General features: G+C 36.0%; 2 protein-coding genes across 2 annotated transcripts in view; one reads left to right on the forward strand and one right to left on the reverse strand.

The window, feature by feature from the left end:
* Positions 1 to 18,084, reverse strand: part of LOC112057584 (juvenile hormone esterase-like) — a 46,381-nt gene extending 28,297 nt beyond the window's left edge. The window contains exon 1 of the mRNA XM_052887959.1: positions 17,921 to 18,084. The gene's annotated coding sequence lies outside the window, so the exon portion shown is untranslated. The remainder of the gene's footprint in view (positions 1 to 17,920) is intronic.
* On the forward strand, positions 1,774 to 6,426 carry LOC112057324 (juvenile hormone esterase-like). Its single transcript, XM_024097822.2, has 3 exons — positions 1,774 to 2,040; positions 3,281 to 4,626; positions 5,763 to 6,426. Exons 1-3 carry the CDS (start codon positions 1,804 to 1,806, stop codon positions 6,424 to 6,426), a joined length of 2,247 nt encoding a protein of 748 aa, XP_023953590.2. The 5' UTR covers positions 1,774 to 1,803.
* Positions 18,085 to 20,883: the final 2,799 nt, after the last annotated feature.

Here is a 20,883-nt window from a genome sequence, read left to right on the forward strand (position 1 = left end):
CGTTGATAACAACCAGCAGTAGATTAAATTCAAAACCTAGAATCAGATAACCATACAATATGTCACAAGTTAGAAATAACACTTACTGTTTTAGTATCAGAGCTCTATGAAGACCTTACTGCTCTTAGATAGCGCCTGTATCGTCAACCCCTATATTTTAGTGCTGCAGATTCCATCGTAATATATTACATCTTCGCACGAGGGGGAGACTGTTGAGAATTATTAGTGCCTAAACCAACAATTCATGTTTCCGATACATAGATATACATATGAGTAGTTATGTTGAACATTGTTTAAACTAAAGTTAGAGTTAAGACTATAAATAGCATACGTAACTTGAATTCTTTAGCTGTAAGTTATTAATAAACCTTAATATTATTTGGCCTTTCACTACCCTTAACTATAAGTTCATACATTATATTATTAGTTCTTCACTGTTCGACACCGTTGTAGAAAGTAAGTCTACAATGTTGCTATCCTTGTCTAACCTGTGTTCCTTTTCTAATGTATATACTTGTCTCGCTCTAAGTTTAAGTGTATCTCGCTCTAAGTTTAAGTCTATCTCTGTCTAATTATAAGTCTGTCCTTGTTCACTGTTATTGTGTCTTACTTAAATAAATATAAGAGAATGCGAACGCTTCTAAAGCTATATAATTCAGCACCCCAATAATATTTCACACACTTCACTCCCGAAGCCTGAAGCGATCGCACCTCTACTTTACAAGAAATTACGTGTTTTATTTATACGCGTGTACTCCCTGTGGTTTGGACTCTCCAAAATCCTCCACAGATAGTAAGAGAATACATGCGAACCAGTGACGTAGCTTGCCCTGTATCAAAATTAGTTGAGGGGTTAGACGAGCTGCATATCATGAAAATCTTTTTAGCAATTTTTTTATGATTTTTCTCCGGAAAGCACCAGATTTTAAGAGACTGTGGATTAAATTTTATTATTTTTTGCTTTCACACTTAACCCCTACAGTCCTGGGGCCCCGTATGATATGGCTGATACGGCGTAAGCTACGCCTCTGATGCGAACGAAATGCGTATGTTGAGATGGATGTGTGATGTGACAAAAATGAAAAAATAAGGAATGAAGAGGAAGTCAGAAGGTAGCGCCATTGACAGAAAAATTGAGGAGTAAAAGGTTAGCTTGGTGTGAACATGTTATGCGTATTAAAATTGGTATTAAAATAACCCCTATTATGCAACCGTTTCAAAATCAACTACTAAATTGACACAAATATAAAACGGTAACTTTATTCTCTAGAAACTGAAGTCTTTATGGTATTTATTTTAAAATAAATATGATGAATGATCCTACGAAGGGTTGCATAAAAGTTAACATATTTTCGTGATTTCGCTTAATTGTAGCCGCGATTTTGTTGTGTTAGTTAATTTTAATTATTGAAATATTAAATTTTAATCATAATTAAAAAAGTAAATTTATTAGCACTAGATACGAAATTTTTAACAAAATATTTATTTTTTACCATGCCGGCAATATCCAAAGGTTTTATTCATGATCTATTAATGGCGATTTCATAATCCAGTAGGCGGTATAATCTCAATTGATAAAAAACTACGTTTTCCGGATAAAGTTATCATTTCACCGATCTCATAATTTATTATTGCGAGTTTAATTGACTTAACTATACAGCTTATTATTATCGACTTTATCGATATACAGAATTGAAGACCACGTAGTGCCTAATAGATAAGAACATAGCGATATATCACTAAACAATGATAACTAGTCCTGTGTGTATTCTGAACCGCTAATATACTGTATAATAAACTAAAATGAACTCCTATAAACTTACTTACATATTTTTAGCAATTCTAATAAATTATAGTGTGTGTGATGATAACTCTGAGCCATTGGAATCGAAAAGTGGCGATTTCGAAACAGTGGAGGTGAAAACAAAGTATGGAGCGGTATCAGGGAAAGTGGAAAGGACGTTCATCAAACAGCACAATTATTTTTCTTTTAAAGGTATTCCATACGCCGAGACGCCTGTTGGAAAATTACGCTTTAAGGTATTAAAACCAAAAATACAAATTAATTCAATCAACAAACATACTTAATTTCTAATTGAATGTATTTAAATTTGATTGTAAATACAATCCTGTATTACTTTTATCAGTCGAAAATAGAAATTTAAAAAAATATTGATTTACAGCGTTACATTCACTGATAGGATTTTTATAAAAAGAGGGTCTCAAATTTTAATTAAGTAAATAGTTTAAGTAATGTAAATTCTTTGCTATCGTTTATCCAAACGATATACAATTTTATTTTATTTTAGTTCAAATTCTTATTAACTAATCTAGCTAACTAAATCTGCCGAGTTTCTCTCTACAAATAATATCTCACCCGAAAAGGGGTGTGGATTTTCATCCTCCTCCTAACAAGTTAGCCCGCTTCTTAGACTGCATCATTACTCACCATCAGGTGAGATTGTAGTCAAGGGCTAACTTATAAAGAATAAAAAAAAATGTACCCTATTATGAGTATATTTAGTTCAAATATTATCTTGAATAGTAGGTACATATTCACACTAGCGGACGCCCGCGACTTCATCCGCACGAAATTCAGTTTTACACGAATCTCGCGGAAACCATAAAATTTTCCGGGATGAAAAGATCATCATGGAAACCAATATGTCATACAATTTTTTTTTATTAAGAAAGAATACAATAAGGAACTTAAGCTAACTTATCCTAATAACTATACATATCATGCCCACGTGGAATAGTGGCAAGAATACTGGCTGCATTTACGCGCTGGACAGCCAGGCTGATCCTTTGCGCAAAAAATGAGCCAGCCCTTCTGTCACCAGTTGAGGCACCTAGCCGCGGTGAAATGATACGGTAATTTTTTTTGGCACTGCGACTCCATGGCCCAAGGGTCTCGGCAAAAGGTACAAATATGTAACTCTCTGTCAGAGAGGCATACTTGAGCCACTTACCGGTTTCAGCTTTTTCTGCTGCGGCTCCCGGTCTTGATTCTGTCTCCCTGATATGACACGGTGCTAATGTGTCGACGCATGTAGCATCCCACATTAGGGCCCGCCCCATTTCCCAGGGAACCAGCGTCAATCCATCAGGTCTCTTGCCATCATCCTGACTGATTCCTAACGACTCGATTAGCGCAGGAATATTTATGGTGGCAAGAGCACTTTTTATTACATCATTACGTCAAATATTACTACAATTTTTTATAGTAATATTTGACGTACCTACTTCTAATATGGTTCATATCTCCTATTCATTTCAGCCTCCAGTTCCACATCAGGGTTGGAAGGAGACTCTGGAAGCTTACAGTAATAAACCAACATGTGTGCAATTCAACACTAGAGCACGCGTGATGGAAAAGATGGGAATATCTGGCTCCGAAGACTGTCTCTATATTAGCGTATTTACACCAAACTTAGAAGGTTCTGCTCCAGTTATAGTTTTTGACTACAATGACAACTTCAGAACAGGTTTTAATGGAACGGACACATATTCTCCTGATTTTTTCATTGAGGAAGATGTAGTCGTTGTCACTATAAGTCATCGTTTAAGTGTATTTGGATATTTGACCACGATGGATGACGTTATCGCACCTAACAATGGTTTAAAGGACTTCATTTTAGGATTAAATTGGGTGAAAGACAACATAAAAAATTTTGGCGGTGACACTGAACGTGTTACATTAATGGGTAACCGCGGTGGTGCGGTACTTGCAGACATCTTGTTATACAGTGAAAAAGCTAAAGGTCTTTTTAGCAGAGTCATAATGCAAAGTGGAACAGCTTTAGAAGCAACCTTTTTTGGGAGAAATCTAAGGGAAAAAGCTTTTAAGTATGGCGAAATATTTAATATTACTACTGATGATAGTGAAATTTTACTTGAAAAATTACAAACAGTCGACCCTTATCTATTAATCGACGCTGATGGCTCCTTGCACGATGAAGAACAAGTGGTGGAATCACAATTGAGTATATTCCCTTTTGCGCCTGTCATTGAAGAGAACAGCGAAGACGCTGTGCTAACGTCCCTCCCAGAAAAGAGTAATCTAGTTAACGATGTGCCAATCTTGATTGGTATGAATTCGAGAGAGGGTTTAGATTTGGCCGCACATTTTATCTATGACCCTCGTACTATAGCCGAAAGCAAGAAGTTTCTATTCTTATTCCCTATCCGGAAAAACTTTTCTTTTGTAGAAAATAGCGCTTCATACGATGAAGCAATAAAAGATATTCTTACATTTTATTTTAAAGAAGGCTATTTTTACTATAATAATTTATTCGAATATACCGTGTATATAGCTGACGTACTGCAAAACTATCCTTTACATATTGCAGCTGAAATGCTCGCTGAAAAATCTCAGTCACCTGTATACTATTACTTGTTCAACTTTAGAGGATCTCTGAATGAAAATCTGGAGATGATGTCAAGATACTTACATTACTGGCTAGAACCATGGGGAGCGACAATCGTTGATGAATTATGTTATTTACAGCTTTGTACCAGAATTAAAGAAAAATATGAATTACTACAAAAGCTTTTGAGTGAACAAAATGAATCTAAAGTTTTGAAGAGAATGGTGCGATTATGGGCAAACTTCGCAAAAACAGGGTAATTTACCAATTTTACACAAATTTTGTATCTTGCACACTTTAAATACCTCTTTCACCATGCGCCGCGATTTCGTAAACAATCAAATTGGCGATGGGTCAACTAATGCCATATAGGTTCAATGTCCTTTTAACTTTATGCGTACAATTATTCCTTGCACAATTATAAATAAAAATTTACTACTAGTTGTTGCAAAAATACTAAAAACGCGATTTAGTATGGGGATAGAAAGATAAAAAATACTTTACGATCTATTCTGATACGTGCCACATATACAAAAAAAAATCATTAAAATCGGTAAAGCCGTTTCAGAGATACATTAACACTGTGGTACGAGATTTTCCTAAATGAATATACTTATATCTTATATATCTAATAATTAGAGTTTCAATTTTTATTTTGAAGCAATAAGTCCTCCTTCTTCGAGGTCCAGGCTATCGTCATTCCAAAATTAATCAAAATTGGTTTAGTGACTCAGCGGATTTATTTGGGACAAAAAACATTTATATACTAAGGGTTAATTAAAAAATATTACTGTACGAATAAATTAATAATGAGTTAAAAATTCGGTTAGTTAGCTGTTAATTAATAATACAACTATGATGATGTATTAATAATACATCTATAGACAAAGAATCTAATACAGTCTCCTTCCCGACTAGTTGGAGGGGAATAAGTATAAATATGGGTCAAATTTAAAAAAACTATGGCAAATACTCTTTTAAAAACATATATGTAAAAAAGCGAAAGGTCATCACGAAATGTCGAAAACCGCTTGATCACACAAAGAAAAATTTATAGATAGATGGAGGTAGTATATAGTTAGTAGATACCACTAAGAACGGGTGACAGGGTCGGATTAAGGAAGTCTAAAGGCGGACGAAATCGCGGGCCTCCGCTAGTTATATTATATCTTTATGATGTCTATGACAGCTTAGGCACCACTCGCACTAGGCATTCGGTAGGTCTTGGCCGCAATGACCAGGTTAATTAAAGAAATCATATGAACATCCTACACTTGGCTGCAGACCGGGCCAGGTGTCCGGTTATGCCTTTAACTATAAAATAACTGTACAGGTAAACCGTGGGCATAAAAATTATAACTAAATAAATATAAATTATGTATCTCATTTCAGAAACCCTACACCATCTGAAGATGACAGCGTGTTGAAGGGTTTTAAATGGACGCCGATCGAGAAGGGTAGCGATAAAACCAATTACCTACACATCACAGCAAAGCTTAAGATGGAAGTAAATCCTTTGGGGAAAAGGAAACAATTTTGGGAAGACTTTTTTGCTAAATACTCACAGTTAGCTGTTGATGGAGTTGTACAATCACCACCAAAGGAAACGACTGACGAACCACCACAAAAAGAAACAAATGACGAAAAACCACTAGAAGAAACAAATGACAAACAAACAGAAAACGAAACGAATGACGGACAACCACAAATTGAAACGATTGACGAACAATTGCAAAACGAACCGAATGATAAACAACCACAAGAAGAAACGAATGACAAAGGACTACAAAATGAAACGGATAACGAACAACCAGAAAACGAAACGAATAACGAACAACCACAAGAAAAAACGACTGATGAACAACCACAAGAAGAAACGAATGACGAACAACCACAAGAAGAAACGACTGATGAACAACCACAAGAAGAAATGACTGATGAACAACCACAAGAAGAATCGACTGATGAACAACCACAAGAAGAAACGACTAATGAACAACCACAAGAAGAATCGAATAACGAACAACCACAAAAGGCAACGCACGAAGAGTTATAAACCGCAGAGAAAATGCGTTATATAAAAAAAACATTATTGAATTTTAAAATTAAAGTTCCTTACCTAAACTAGTAGTCGTCCGTCTAATTAATTGCCGGACTAATAAGAATATACAATGTATCAGTCACTGGAAGAATAAAATAAATTTATTCGTACGGTTGCTGTATAGTCAGTTCGTTAAAACAATTAATAAAACGTTTTGTTTTATAACAAAATTTATATTATTTAAATATTAATCTGATGTTAATTAATTTTAAAACGTAATTTATTTATTTTACATAATTTTAAAATGTTGGTCATAAGTATAATTTAAATTAACTCTATGACGTTCCTAAGCATGCCCAGAGAAGCCACAGTCAAATATTAGTAGCATATTCACAATTTATTTAGATCGAAATACACAACGATAATACCTAAGGTTTTATATCGTCATAATCCTTTATTCTTTGTAAATTCAAATACATCAGAATAATGAGATAGACTGGGACTCGGAATATATGAAAAGCTCCACTAAATACATTATTACACCGATATCTTCGAACAATTTCATTCAATCGCATAGTAAACAACGAAAGTTATTTCTAATAATCGCTCATCATCATCATCCATCATCATCGTCAATAACGACCCATATTTAGCTCACTATTGAGCACGAGTCTCCTTTCAGAACGAGAGAGTCCACCACGCTGGCCCAATATTGGCTGCAGATTTCTCACACTTAGAAAATTCTCTGGTACGCAGGTTTCCTCACGATGCTTTTCCTTCATCATTTGAGACACGTCATATTTCCTAAAATGTCTAATAATCTCTAAAATAATAAAATATCGTTGCATTATTATTAAGAATATGTATTATTACTAAATAGCTGTTCTCTGTAATATTTACAGTTTAAAACACTTTAAATTGTCTTAAGAACTAATAATTTTAACTTTATGCTGCAAACTACAACGTATTTTCCGTTAATTATTATTATTAGGTCACAGACTTGGTGCCCGTAGTACGACATTGTTTGGTTTGTTTACTATGATGGTATTCGAATAGTCGAAGTCAAATATCATTTATTTCAGGTAGACTCAGTTTACAAGCACTGTTGAAACTTCAGAGTTCATTATCATCTCCTTACCCTTATCCCACTTAAGTGGGGTCGGAAAAATATGTCAATCTTTTCCATTCGTCTCTATTACTCGACTCATCATCTACTCCTTTTACACACATGTCCTCTTTCACACAATCCAACCATCTCTTCTTTGGCCTTCCTCTCCTCTTATGTCCTTCCACTTGCACATTCAACATTTTTCTAGTAATATGACTTTCCTCTCTACGCATTACATGTCCATACCAAGCTAACCTTCTACTCTTAAATTTTTCTGTCACTGGCGCCACCTTCAGACCTCTTTTAAACTTATTCCTTATTTTATCTATTCTTGTCACACCACACATCCATCTCAACATACGCATTTCGTTCACATGCATTCGTTTACTATCCGTCCCTTCCACCGCCCAACATTCTGATCCATACAGCACTACAGGACGACACGACATTCAGAGTTATGATAAGTTTAAGTTACGAGGGTACCAAACGCACCTTGGTCCGAGAAGAACACACAACAAACTCAGCCAGGGATTTTTGTTTTTACCATTTTCATTACGTCTTCAATCTTCATAATTAATTAAAATTTAAAGCCCTTATTTTGCGCCCGTGTCAAAGGAGTCGAAACGATCCGAGGTTCGATCACAAAGGGCCTCGCTACACTACTCATCCGATCGGTTTACTTCAGGACTTCATCGAAGCGTCGAAGCGAGTAGCGTATTTGAGGCTTTACTGTACGAATACAACAATCGTAATGTATCAATCTCGTGCTAGGGTACTGTTTACAATTTGGAAGGCAGAAGTTTAAGTCAACAGGTATTAACATAGTCAGACGCAGTAATCAAGCCTCTCGAGAGGAGTTTGTTCCAAATTTCACATGAGGACCTATCTTCGAAGCATATTAAGATGGCTGCATTTTAAGAGTTATTGCTGCTTCCAAACAGCATTGAAAACTTGAGCATGACTGTGTTATGCTTTGTAAAATACACTTGACGATGAAATTAAAGGCCGGCCGCTCAGAGATTACATTTTTGACAGGTGGGCAATGTAACATGAGAGAGAGAGACACAATAGAGACCTTTCTATTGATACCAAACGAGGTTATGAGGTTTCAATTCCGTCATATTTTTCTAATAATATTTAGATAGCCCCACCGGCGCTATTATTACAAATCTTTTGACATTTCATTAATTAAAATCGGTTTAGTAGTTTAGGCGCTACGGTGGAACATACATAGATACTTACATACAGCATACATAGTCTGCCAAAATCATTACCCTTCCTTTTGACTTCGCCGTAGTCGGCTAAAAATCGAGACAATTGTAATTGAATATGTTTGTCCAATTCGCACGACCTGTCAGAAACGCAATCTCTGAGCGGCCGGACTTTACAAGCACATCCAATAACAGGCTAGACCCGAGTTCACCGACATTCGTTTAAACATAATCAACCGTTTAAATAAGTTAAACGCCGTTTAGTCCAAATTTCCTGTTCATCACAGCCCATATGCCGGTTGTCACTAACTTTGACGTATGTCAATTGACATATACGAAATTGAGATTCTATGTAACAAATGTCATCCGGTGCCCTATATAAACAACCCTTCGTGTATATCATACAGTAGGTAGAAGATATTTCTGAGTTGATTTGATGTTTATTTTAATAGGTTGTTAATAAAGACCAAATTAGTGAAGCCCGCTGGTCTCAGGTATTATCTTTTCATTCTCTTAGGTAGTGCAGAAGTAAGTATGGATTGTTTAAGCTCTAGAGATATAATTCTCTACGGCTGGATTTTTGCAAATACCAATACCACAGAATATATCCAATATATTCTGTGGTATATCCTTTATACTTCAATCTCCAGTTACACTCTAAGGACTCAATACAAATCTGTGTACATAGGTTTGTATTGAGTCCTTAGGATATGCAGTGCATTTTTGCATTTGTGAAGTGCACGCTAGTATGTAGTAAGTTGTTTTAATAAACAAGTTGTTAACATTGACACGGTTCGCTCTGTCTCTGTGTCTTTATTAATTGAACGACCTTGATTGCAAGCGAAGAAAGATATAACCTACTTTTACTCGATCTGTTTGTTCATTTTTTTTGGAATGTGTATAAACAAAATTGTAAGCCTCAATAGCGCACCGGTTAAAGGCCAGACTCAACGCCATGAGGTCGTGGGTTCGTTCCCCGCAATTTCCGGCTGGGTAGTTATTCCATAAAAATTTCCATAGAATACTAATAATCTTTTATATTTCTTATCTTTTATATTTACGCCCGCGACTTCGTCCGCGTAGAAATCAATGTAAACTTCCCCTATTTCACCACTTTAGAGTTGAATTTTATAAAATCATAAATCAGTAATTTTTGTCATGAATAATACACAAATTTTTATAACCGCAAGTTTAAAAACAAAAGCAAAGACATGAATTGAGAACCTCCTCCTTTATTTAAAGTAGGTTAAAAATGGACGACTTTCCATACAAATTTTTGAACCCTTATTTCACGCCTTCTATTTTTATTTTAGGGATAAAAAGTAGTCTATGTTCTGCTGAAAGGTCCCAATAACATAATACTAAAAATCATCTTTATCGGTTCAAAAGGTTTTTCCGTTTATAATATTAGTATAGAAAAAAACACCCAAATTGAGATCCTCCTTTTTTAAAGTCGGTTAATAAAATAGATTGACTTAGCCATCGCTTAATAACACAAACAATATATTTATAACTATACCAATATTATAAAGTGGTACAGTTTGTGGTGTTGTAGGAGTAATCTCTGGATCTGCTGAACCGATTTAGAAAATACTTTCTTTTTGTTTAAAAAAAGAATATTTGCCACGTTTTTTTTTAATATGACCAACATTCCCGTTCCCCTCCAGTTAATCTGACAAGACTGAGTTAGGAGTGGGTACGATAATACACCACCGGACGGGAATCGAACCACCACCTCTCGGTGATGAGTGCGGCCCCTTCACCACTGAGCCATTGAAGATTCATACCAACCAATTTTTTTACCCAATAGAAAGCCACATTATCTGTGAGTATCAAAGGCTATATTTTATCCGCGTACACCCATGGGAACGGATCTCTAGGTGTTAAGGTCTCCTTGGAATTGTTGGCGCTTCAAACTAAATCCTCATCATCATCATAATTATTAGCAGATGGACGTCCACTGCTGGACATAGGCCTCTTGCATGGACTTCCAAACAAAACGGTCTCGAGCCGCCAGCATCCAGCGGCTCCCTAGTGGGGGTCGCTTTCCGGTGCGGGGTCGCCGTTCGTGCACCTTGGGACCCCAACGTCCATCGGCTCTTCGAACTATGTGGCCTGCTCATTGCCACCTCAGCTTCGCGACTCGCTGAGCTATATCAGTGACTTTAGTTCGTCTGCGGATCTCCTCATTTCTGATTCGATCACGCAGAGAAAGCCCAAGCATAGCTCGCTCCATCGCCCACTGATTGCATCAGTGGTTCAGTGGTAGAATGCTCAAACTAAATGAATGAAGTTAATGAAAACACTTTATGGAAATATTCGAAGCACACCATCCAAGCTCTAGTAGGTTCTTAGATGTAATTGAACTTTAACATTATGTAACGTAACGTTACGTTATGTAACTTGTTAAACCAGTTACGAACCTTGGAGTCCGTTTGCAGTGAGTAAACAAGTGCGTGTTTTGACTCGCACTCATTAAGTTGTTAGAATATAATTTATTTTAAGGTTAAACTAACATTAACATATTAATCGGTTAATTAATATTACCAAAGTATTAAAATACCTACTCGTCTATTGTTTTAATACTTAATAAATTAAGTAACATTATTACGCAGTGCCAAAAAATTTTACCGAATCATATCACCGCGGCTAGTTGCCTCGACTGGTGACAGAAGGGCTGGCTCATTTTTTGCGCAAAGGATCAGCCTGGCTGTCCAGCGCGGACATGCAGCCAGTATTCTTGCCACGTGGGCATGATTTGTATAGTTATTAGGATAACTTAGCTTAAGTTCCTTATTGTATTCTTTCTCAATAAAAAAGTAACTTTATCTTAAGAATACATATATATCAATATGAAATAACATTCAATTAAATATTACAGAAACGCCTTTGTAAGTACTAAAATAGGTACAATAAATTATAAAGTTTTTGAGATTAACATTAATAATAATATTGTCTTAAAAGGAAATGTGTATGTATGTATTATGTATTATATATCCAATAATACCTGTTCTGCAACTATTAAAATGCCTACTCGTCTTTGTGTGTTTTAAAAGTAATTGTGTTTATTTTCTTAATAAATAAACTTTATCTGACGATTTACGTCAATATAAAATGTCTAAAATATATACGAGTAGGTAATACAGGAACGCCAAACTAGGTACTTAAAATACTGGTCTGAAAATGACTTTAAAATATTTATTTATTTACCATCATCAATATGGTAATACATATATAAATAAAACTGAAGTATATATCTGTGATTTTAAGATTACTTCGTTTTCCAAGCTGCTTATAGTTAATACACGACACCAAAACAGAAAAAACTTTTTTTTTCAATTTTAGTCAGTCTGACTGTCTTTCTGTTTGTCCGGATTAATCTTTGGAACGGCTGAATCGATTTTAATGGGACTCTTATACAAAGATAGAGGAAGTTATTGAATAATATAGAGACTACCTATAATCCCGGAAAATCAATGTTTCACGCGGAATTTGTGAAAAACTGAATTTCACGTGGACGAAGTCGCGGGCGCCCGCTAGTTTACAATAAAATGAAAAAAAATAAACATTTTTACTATTTTTATTTTAATAAATGTCGTACACATAGTAATTAAAATGAATTCCGGAACGATTTCGAGTTTTCAGGACCGGCTTTAGGGTAGGGTGCGATTGGGCGACCGCCCAGGGGCGCCAGGTAGTAAAGGATCCAGCCTTTGAGCTACGGATCCGAGACTTGATTGAGACTTGAAAGCTCAGAAATAGACTTGAGACTTGAAGGCTAAGGCTTAATAAGTCACTCCGGGGAAGGTGGGGCGAGCTATGCTTGGAGTTTCAACGAATCAGAAACAAGGATATTCGCAGAAGTACGAATGTCACCGACATAGCTCAGCAAATTGCGAAGTAGAAGTGGCAATGGGTAGGGCACATACCTAGCTCAAAGATCCGATGAACATTAGGGTCCCAAGGTGCTAGAATGGTGCAGAATGGTGTGGAATGGTGTCACAAGTTGTGACCCCCCACTAAATGGACCGAGGACATCAAGCGAGATGCCGGATATGTGAAAAATTAAATTAAACGCTGCTGAAGTCGTGGGCTAGTAAAAAATAAATCAATTTTTTCAATGGGAGGGCGCCGTAAAAGTCTCGCCCTGAGGCCCTGATAGTAGTGCTAAAGCCAGCACATTGCGAGCTTGGACCTCTGACACTGAACTGACGGTGGCATAGCACCGCTTTCAAACCGATCAATAGAAAGTAAGATGTTATTTTTCGCTTTTTAGCCTTTGATGTCGGTTTAATTTTTTTATTAAAAAGATTTTATTTTGAGAAACGTAGTCACGTATTACTAATAGTCATACCCCTTACGCCGTTACATAAGCTTTATTACTAACTAGCTGACGTCTCGCGGTTTCACCCGCGTGGTTCTCGTTCCCGTAGGAATACAGGGATAATATATAGTCTATAGCCTTCCTCGATAAATGGGCTACCTAACACTGAAAGAATTTTTCAAATCGGACCAGTAGTTCCAGAGATTAGCGCGTTCAATCAAACAAACAAACAAACAAACAAACAAACAAACAAACAAACAAACTCTTCAGCTTTATTATATTAGTATAGATTCGACAAAACGCCACAGTTTAAATTTTTTCAAACATGTTTATAAACAATACCTATATACATCTACGTCACACCATAAAGTTACCTACAGACCAAGGTCACAGGAAACAACAAAGACGTCATCACTTGAATGTTCACATAATCATAATACTCTACACATAATCTTAAGTAAGAGCGGTGTCCCAGTAGTGCGTGGCGTTACGTTGCAACGTCGTGGCGTCGGCGCTTTTATATTTTAAACTAGACGACGCCCCGCGGTTTCACCTGCGTAGCTCCTGTTCCCGTGAAAAACAGGGATAATATATAGCCTTATTCATTCATCAACCCTTATTCGGCTCACTGATGAGCACGAGTCTCCTCTCAGAATGAGAAAGGCCTATAGTCTACTACAAGGCCCAATGCGGATCGACAGACTTCACACACATAGAGAATTAAGAAAATTCTCAGGTATGCAGGTTTCCTAACGATGTTTTTCCTTAACCGTTTAAGACACGCGATATTTAATTTCTTGAAATTCATATAACTGAAAAATTTGAGGTGCATGCCCGGGACCGGATTCGAACCTACGAATCCGGTCCTACGAATCCGGTCCGGAATTGCTCTCCGGAATCGGAGGCAAAGGTCATACATATTCACCGGGCTATCATGGCTGTAAATATCCTATGACACTCATAAAAAACGTAGCTTTCTAGTGGTAAAAGAATTTTCATAATCGGTTCAGTATATCCAGAGATTGTAACCCAAAATACAACAAACTTTACCTTTTTATATTACTAGTATAGATGACAAACGCATAATGTATGCGTTGCGTCGTCGCCGACGATAATTCAACGGACGACGGACAGAGCTCGTTTGTTTTGTATGGCAAGTCTTGCGCTGCGATGTCGTTTGTCAACGCAACGCAGGTGTAGCATACAATGAGTAGATCCATTGCGACGATGCAACGCAACGCAGTAATGAGCCATCGCCCTAACACGTAATAAGTTACACCTCTGTTGACCTAAGCCTACCTTGACTTGACATTGCTATTGCATTGAGAACGTTAAGCTTTTACGTCGGCTTTGTCCTCTTCTGACCGTATACGGACCCTATTGTTTTTATGGTCTGCTGGTTTTACATAAAGCTTCTTTTAGAATATTTATTAATACCTAACTCGTGTACTTATGTTAATTTTTACTGGCATTTATAGTGACTAGCTATTGCTTGCGGCTTCGGTTGAGTGTATTTTTTTTAATACTTATAATTGACGGACCAAGTAGATAACCCGACTACAGACTCACTTCGATTTAAAACAGGTCTTTGTTTTTTTTACACCGTTTATATTTTGACCCACTTCCCGATTTTCGATTAGGATGAAATTTTGATGTTCTCACGCTCTGAGTTCTGATGACAATACATAATTAGCTAAGAAACGTCATTACAAATCCAATATGGCGGCATCCCCAAGATGGCTGACTGGCTGTTTGAAATCCACCCCCATGATATGGATATCAAATGAAAGGGTTTGCTGTCAGGAATACGAAAAAAATAGTCACGTGACTTAAATCTAATATGTGTAATTTTTATTGCGTGCTAAAAGCGTGTTTTTTAGTTTTTTACTATTTAAAGTTATTACGTTATTAATGCCCTTTTGCGTCAAGTGACAGGTGGTAAATAGCCTTAATTCACCATGTTTAAAATAGTTTGTATGATGCCGAATTCGTTCAAAGGAGTGAAGCCGTTTATCGTAAAAACATAGGCGTATATAGCGGATGGGCCGGGCCCACCCAAGAATGGTCCAGTGCCCACCCTAGGATACTGGGCTACCGATTTGAAATTCTATGATAATTCAGATATACTAATAAATTTACACAAAATATCATTTAAAATATCAAATAATAAGCATTACAACTTATAATAAAGAAAAACCTGTAATAAGGATTTTGAAAAATATATTAAGACATTTTCGGACACCTAACCTAGATACAAAGAAAAAATAATAAACTAAGTCGAGTCATATCAGAGTTCTGCGTCTACAAAATATATTGTTAACGAAATTTTTATATTGAGTGTCGACTCTGGTTAGTAACATGTGGACCCACCCCAGGCCCACCCCAGGAAGTAATCCTAGATACGCCAATGCGTAAAATTTTTTTTTTTTTTTTTTAATAAATAAATATACTTAAACAATACACATCACTATCTAGCCTTAAAGTAAGCATACAGAGCAGCTTGTGTTATGGGTACAATCAATTATAATCAGGCTAGTTTCCCAGTGCCTCAAAACGTCAAGTCCCGAAGAAAACTTTTTCTCTTCCCTTCTTAGTACTAAGTAACTAGAGGCAAGTTATATGTTATTTCCTTTTTTTCATAGCGTGGAAGAGACATTAATTTGATAGGTGTATTTCCGTTACGTATTCCGCATCTCATGTACATGGCTAAGTGAACAAGCTTGAACTAATTACTAGGTAGTATCTAGCTACAGACACATTTATAGCTACGCAATACGCAGGTAACAACACAGAACTACGCCACTGCAATATATATAGGTTTGTTTGTTCGTTTACATACTTTTTTTTTCAAATTAAGACATCTTGGTTTTTTCCCGTACTTATACTTAGTCAGCTCTTGTGGCGTATTCACTATTTAAGTCTTTATTATCAATCTATTAAAATAAACATCAAATCAATTGAGAAATGTCATCTAGGTATCTACTGTATGATATCCACCATTAGAATCTTAATCTAGTATATGTCAACTAGCATATGTCAAAGACAGTGAATTATTCTGCTTGTGACACTGACAACACGCCGCACTGCGTTGATAGCTATTTTTTTTTATTTTTCTTCGGCTTAGTATTAATATTTGAAACCCCCAACAGCCAGTCACTTAGCTTTGCGGCAAAAGATCTATATTCTAATATATTTTCTGAGGATTTCAGCCAGCCCTAATTATTTGTAGTCTGCAGTTTTCTTGCCTTATTAAGTAGTTTATTCTTCTTATCATGTAATCTACAAATCGCTCATGTAAGTACACCTTTAGTATCATGGGCTCTCCTACCATAGTTCATTTTATGGTTTCATACCCGCCCTGACTAAACGTGGGTATAAGCCCGCTGACTAAATAAGCGGTAAGCGCGTGCCCACAAGGAGAACCACATCTTAGTAAACTAATTTCAGAGTATTACATAGGTCATCATCGCGCTTACGAAGGCCTAGTGAAGGTCAAGGGTTGAGGAGTATCACATCTGCCAATCTTCGCTTCGGTGGACCTGTGATGGACCTGTGATGGATGGTGAAGATGTCCACTCTTTGCTCTGACACTTAGCAGCTTTAAAAAAACGATATTCGGAAAAATGTAAAAAATACCCAAGAAGGTAATAAACTAATTTTGTATGAAAATAATGAATTTATTAGGTGATACCAAACTATAGTCGTATAATTAGATCTACAAATAAAATATACTTATATTTCACTTTGTTTTTCGTTATGTCAGCCACTGACGATCAAGTAAGCTCACATGCCTGCAGCGCTAACGGCATAACAGCTGACACATAGTCATAATGCTGACATAGTATAATCGTAAACAATCGCTTGACTGCCTGATGGTATAAAAAAGCAAAGATAGAGCCTAGGGTGGAACGCACTTGATGTCTAATCACTTTTAACTTGATACCCATATTGTAGGCTGTAGTTACCTATTATTACCTGTTTACAACTAAAAGCCTTGACGGACGAGACGAGTCGCAAGTATAGACTAGATAAATTCTTACGACGGTTGTTATATAACCCAGTCGATTACGGTACGAGCCTTCCAATTGCAGTTGCAATGGTAGGTAATAACTAGTTGTTAGAGTTAATCAGATGCAAAACGAGATGAAAAAAAAAGATTACAACAATTGAATTACTATGTACTACGTACTACATAATAAATACTAAATAATACAATGTTTACAACAAAAACAACTAAATTTTCATCATTGTAGCAAAACAAAACTCGTTTTAAAAAGCCGTGATAGCCTAGATGAAGTCTGCCTTCGATTCGGAGGGTGTAGGTTCGAATCCTTTGCAGGACATGCACCTTCAACTTTTAAGTTATGTGCACTTTAAGAAATTACCTATAATCAAACGGTTAAGGAATGAGGAAACCTGCATACCTGAGAATTTTCTTAATTTTCTACGTTTGTGAAGTCTGCCAATCCGCATTGGGTCAGCGAGGTGGACTATTAGCCTAACCCCTCCCATTTTGAAAGGAGATCCGTGCTCTCCGTTCAGAATGATGATGTTCGTCGATGCTGAAAAAAATTGTTATAAGTAGTTATTCTATTTTGGACGACAGACAGATAGACGGACGGTTTAACATAGGTGAATAGTGAAAGGTGAAAATCTTTCCATTTAATAGTTAAAAAAATGGAAGGAAATTCCTAGGATGCTATTTAAATACTGTGTCATACTTAAGCAACAACATTACTTACAGGTCGTATAGAAGAATCTTGTAAATAAATGACTAATGAATAAATAATGAAGTCATTGTTTAATTAATTATTATTATGTCAATTAAGTAATTTAATACTCTGTAAAAATATAGATAAGAAATACCTCTTTGATTCCTTGTAGTTTAGGTATTACTAGCGGACGCCCGCAACTTCTTTCGCGTGGAATTCAGTTTTTCACAAATCCCGCGGGAACTATGTATTTTTCCTATATGTTAATCCAGAGTAAAATCTATTTCCATTCCAAATTTCAGCCAAATTACTTCAGTAGTCGCAGCGCAAAGGAGGAATAAACAAACACACTTACACTCAAACTTTCGCCTTTATTATATTAGTGTGATAATACGTGTACATATCTGAGGCGTATTCTCAGTTCTCACTCTCCCTGACCTTAAGACCGAGTTGGTTCATGATCTGCTAAGGCAAAGGTTGCCTTGAATCCTGACCTACTAAATGTATAAGTACTTATTTGGCTACTAACGGAGACCTCGCGGTGTCACCCAGGTAGTTTCCGGCCCCGAACATAGTGTATGTTTTTCACTGATAAGCTTTCCATTGGCTAAAGAAATTTTAAAATCAATAACAATCATGAGGTTTCAAAGGTTCGAGTCCTTGTCCTTGGCTACGAAATATCTAGAATGTCTTTCTTTCAAGGAATTCTAAGTAGCAGTCTAGAGTTGGGAAAGTTGTGGTAATACACTCCCCTGCCTCGGTGACCATCTGATTACAAAATCAGCTCAGTAACAGCCGTATCAATGCTACGGGGCACCCGGACTATAGAAGCCCCTTACGTGTGATAGCAAAAAATTGTAAAAAGTAATCTACAAAATTACCCAATCTGGTGGTGCTTCTCAGGAAAAAACCTAAAAAAGCTGCAGAAATGACAAAAGTAAAAAAGCAAATACTTTTAAAATAAAACTAATAAAAAAACTTTTAAAATAACTTTTAAATTAAAAAACTAAAGATATTTTTCAAGATTTAGCGCTCGTCTATTGTCCCCCTCTCTCCCCCCCCCCCCCCCTCCCCCCAACGACTAATTTTGATACAGGACTCCTCTAAGGCACGATACTTCAATGTACAGATTCAAATATTTCCATAAGCTCACCATTCCGAATTGAAGCAGTGAGTTGGGTAGAAGCTTCAAATTCCCTCTCCTTTTAGGAAGAGGATTGGCCTTGCATGAGACCATTAAATTATGATGATGCTTATAACATAATAAAGGTTGCCCTTAATGATTAACATAATAATATTGCAAATGACCTTCTCTAGATTGAGAATAAATAGACATCGCAAATGTGCAACCATGTTGTATTTCTGATTATGTACGGGTTATTTACAGATGCAACAAGTTCTACTTTTGTTGTTTTGTTTTCCTATTTGAATACATTGCACCTAACCGTACCTACGTTCAAAATATCGTCGTTGTGCCTAACCCATACAATATTTTAAAACAGTGCTAGCTATTATAGTGTAATAGTGTTTTTCAATCTGTGGATCGGTCAAAACCTTAGGTTAGGGTTAGGGTTGCATGCAGAAGGAAAACAAACTAAAATTCAATTTAGTGAGAACAATTAACACAAGCATAAAGTGGCGAATGGTACCAATAATTTAAGAGCTTTCTAATAATTTACCTATATCTATACTTATAATAAAACTGGTTGAATTCTATACATTTATTCGCAATTTGAGATTTTACTTATACCATTTGTAACACCAAACGTTACCGTGGCATAGATTACTACTAGCGCCATCTAGAATCTCTACTTATAATACGAATTCTGTACATTTTGTACATTCTATATGGTGAAGATATTTTGAATATTTTTGTTGGGGGTATAATCGGTACTGAAGCTAAAAATATTTCTTTCGAATTTTTGTATGTCTGTCTGTCTGTCCGTGTTTTTTTATTATACTAGCATCACGCTGAAACTACTGAATGAATTTAACTAAAACTTGGCACGGTTTCAGACCATAATACGGATATAGGATACGAAGGTTATAGGATACTTTTTATTGCGAAAATAAAATACGAAGAAGGTGAAATAGGGATTGAAAATTTGTAAGGAAAGTCCTTCATTTTTAGAGTTACAGATTTAAAAATTTGTTCATTAATCATAAAAAAAAATACGAAATATAATGTAATTTTTTTTTAAATCAAACACTAAAGTGGTGAAATAGGGCTTGAAAATTTACATTGAATTCCGCACGGACGAAGTCGCGGGCGTCCCCTCGTTATACAAGTAAAGCTATCAAATTTCAGTAAAGATATCAAAGGTATCTTCCTAATAAACTAGTAATTTAATAAGTAAAAGTATCAACATAAATAAAATCAATATCGTATAGTGGCCTTTTAAATTATAAATTCATCTGACAAGGGGGTCAGTAGAAGTTTTTAACCTGTATTGGGGTCGCGAAATCAATAAGTTTAAAACACAAACAAAGGATACTTATTACTATTAATATTATTCCTTCATTTATTTGCTTAATGAAAAGTACGTATGTAAAAAAAGCATCAAAATGATGCACTGTGACATATCTAGTAGTATAAAATCTTTGCTTTATGAGGTCGGGTTGAAGCCCCAAAGGTCCTGATCTATTATGTCCATTTCTAGCCCAGATATTTTACTTACGGGGAAAAAGTAGTCTCAGGAGACTTTAAAACATATTATAAACCTATAAAACAAAGGCAAAACGTTTGCGCTCAGGGAAAACGTATCTGTACACAATTAGGTACATAGTTATAAAACTCACTAGAGACTGTAAACGCAGGACTAATAACTTAGTAGCTACAATATTAATAATACAATTAGCTAGCGAACGTCCATGACTTCGTCCGTGTGGAATCCCTTATAAAAGTTCAACCTATTTTTTTTTTATATACTTAAATACACACATCACTATTTAGCCCCAAAGCACTATATCTACTGTGCCCAAAGTAAGTGTAGCTTGTGTTATGGGTACTAAGATAGCAGATTTTATTAAATACTAGCTGACGCCGCGCGGTTTTACTAGCGTGGTTCTCGTTCCCGTAAGGATACGGATGAATGGGCTATCTAACACTGAAATATT

This window comes from Bicyclus anynana, chromosome 20 (assembly GCF_947172395.1).
Source record: "Bicyclus anynana chromosome 20, ilBicAnyn1.1, whole genome shotgun sequence".
Classification (NCBI taxonomy): domain Eukaryota; kingdom Metazoa; phylum Arthropoda; class Insecta; order Lepidoptera; family Nymphalidae; genus Bicyclus; species Bicyclus anynana.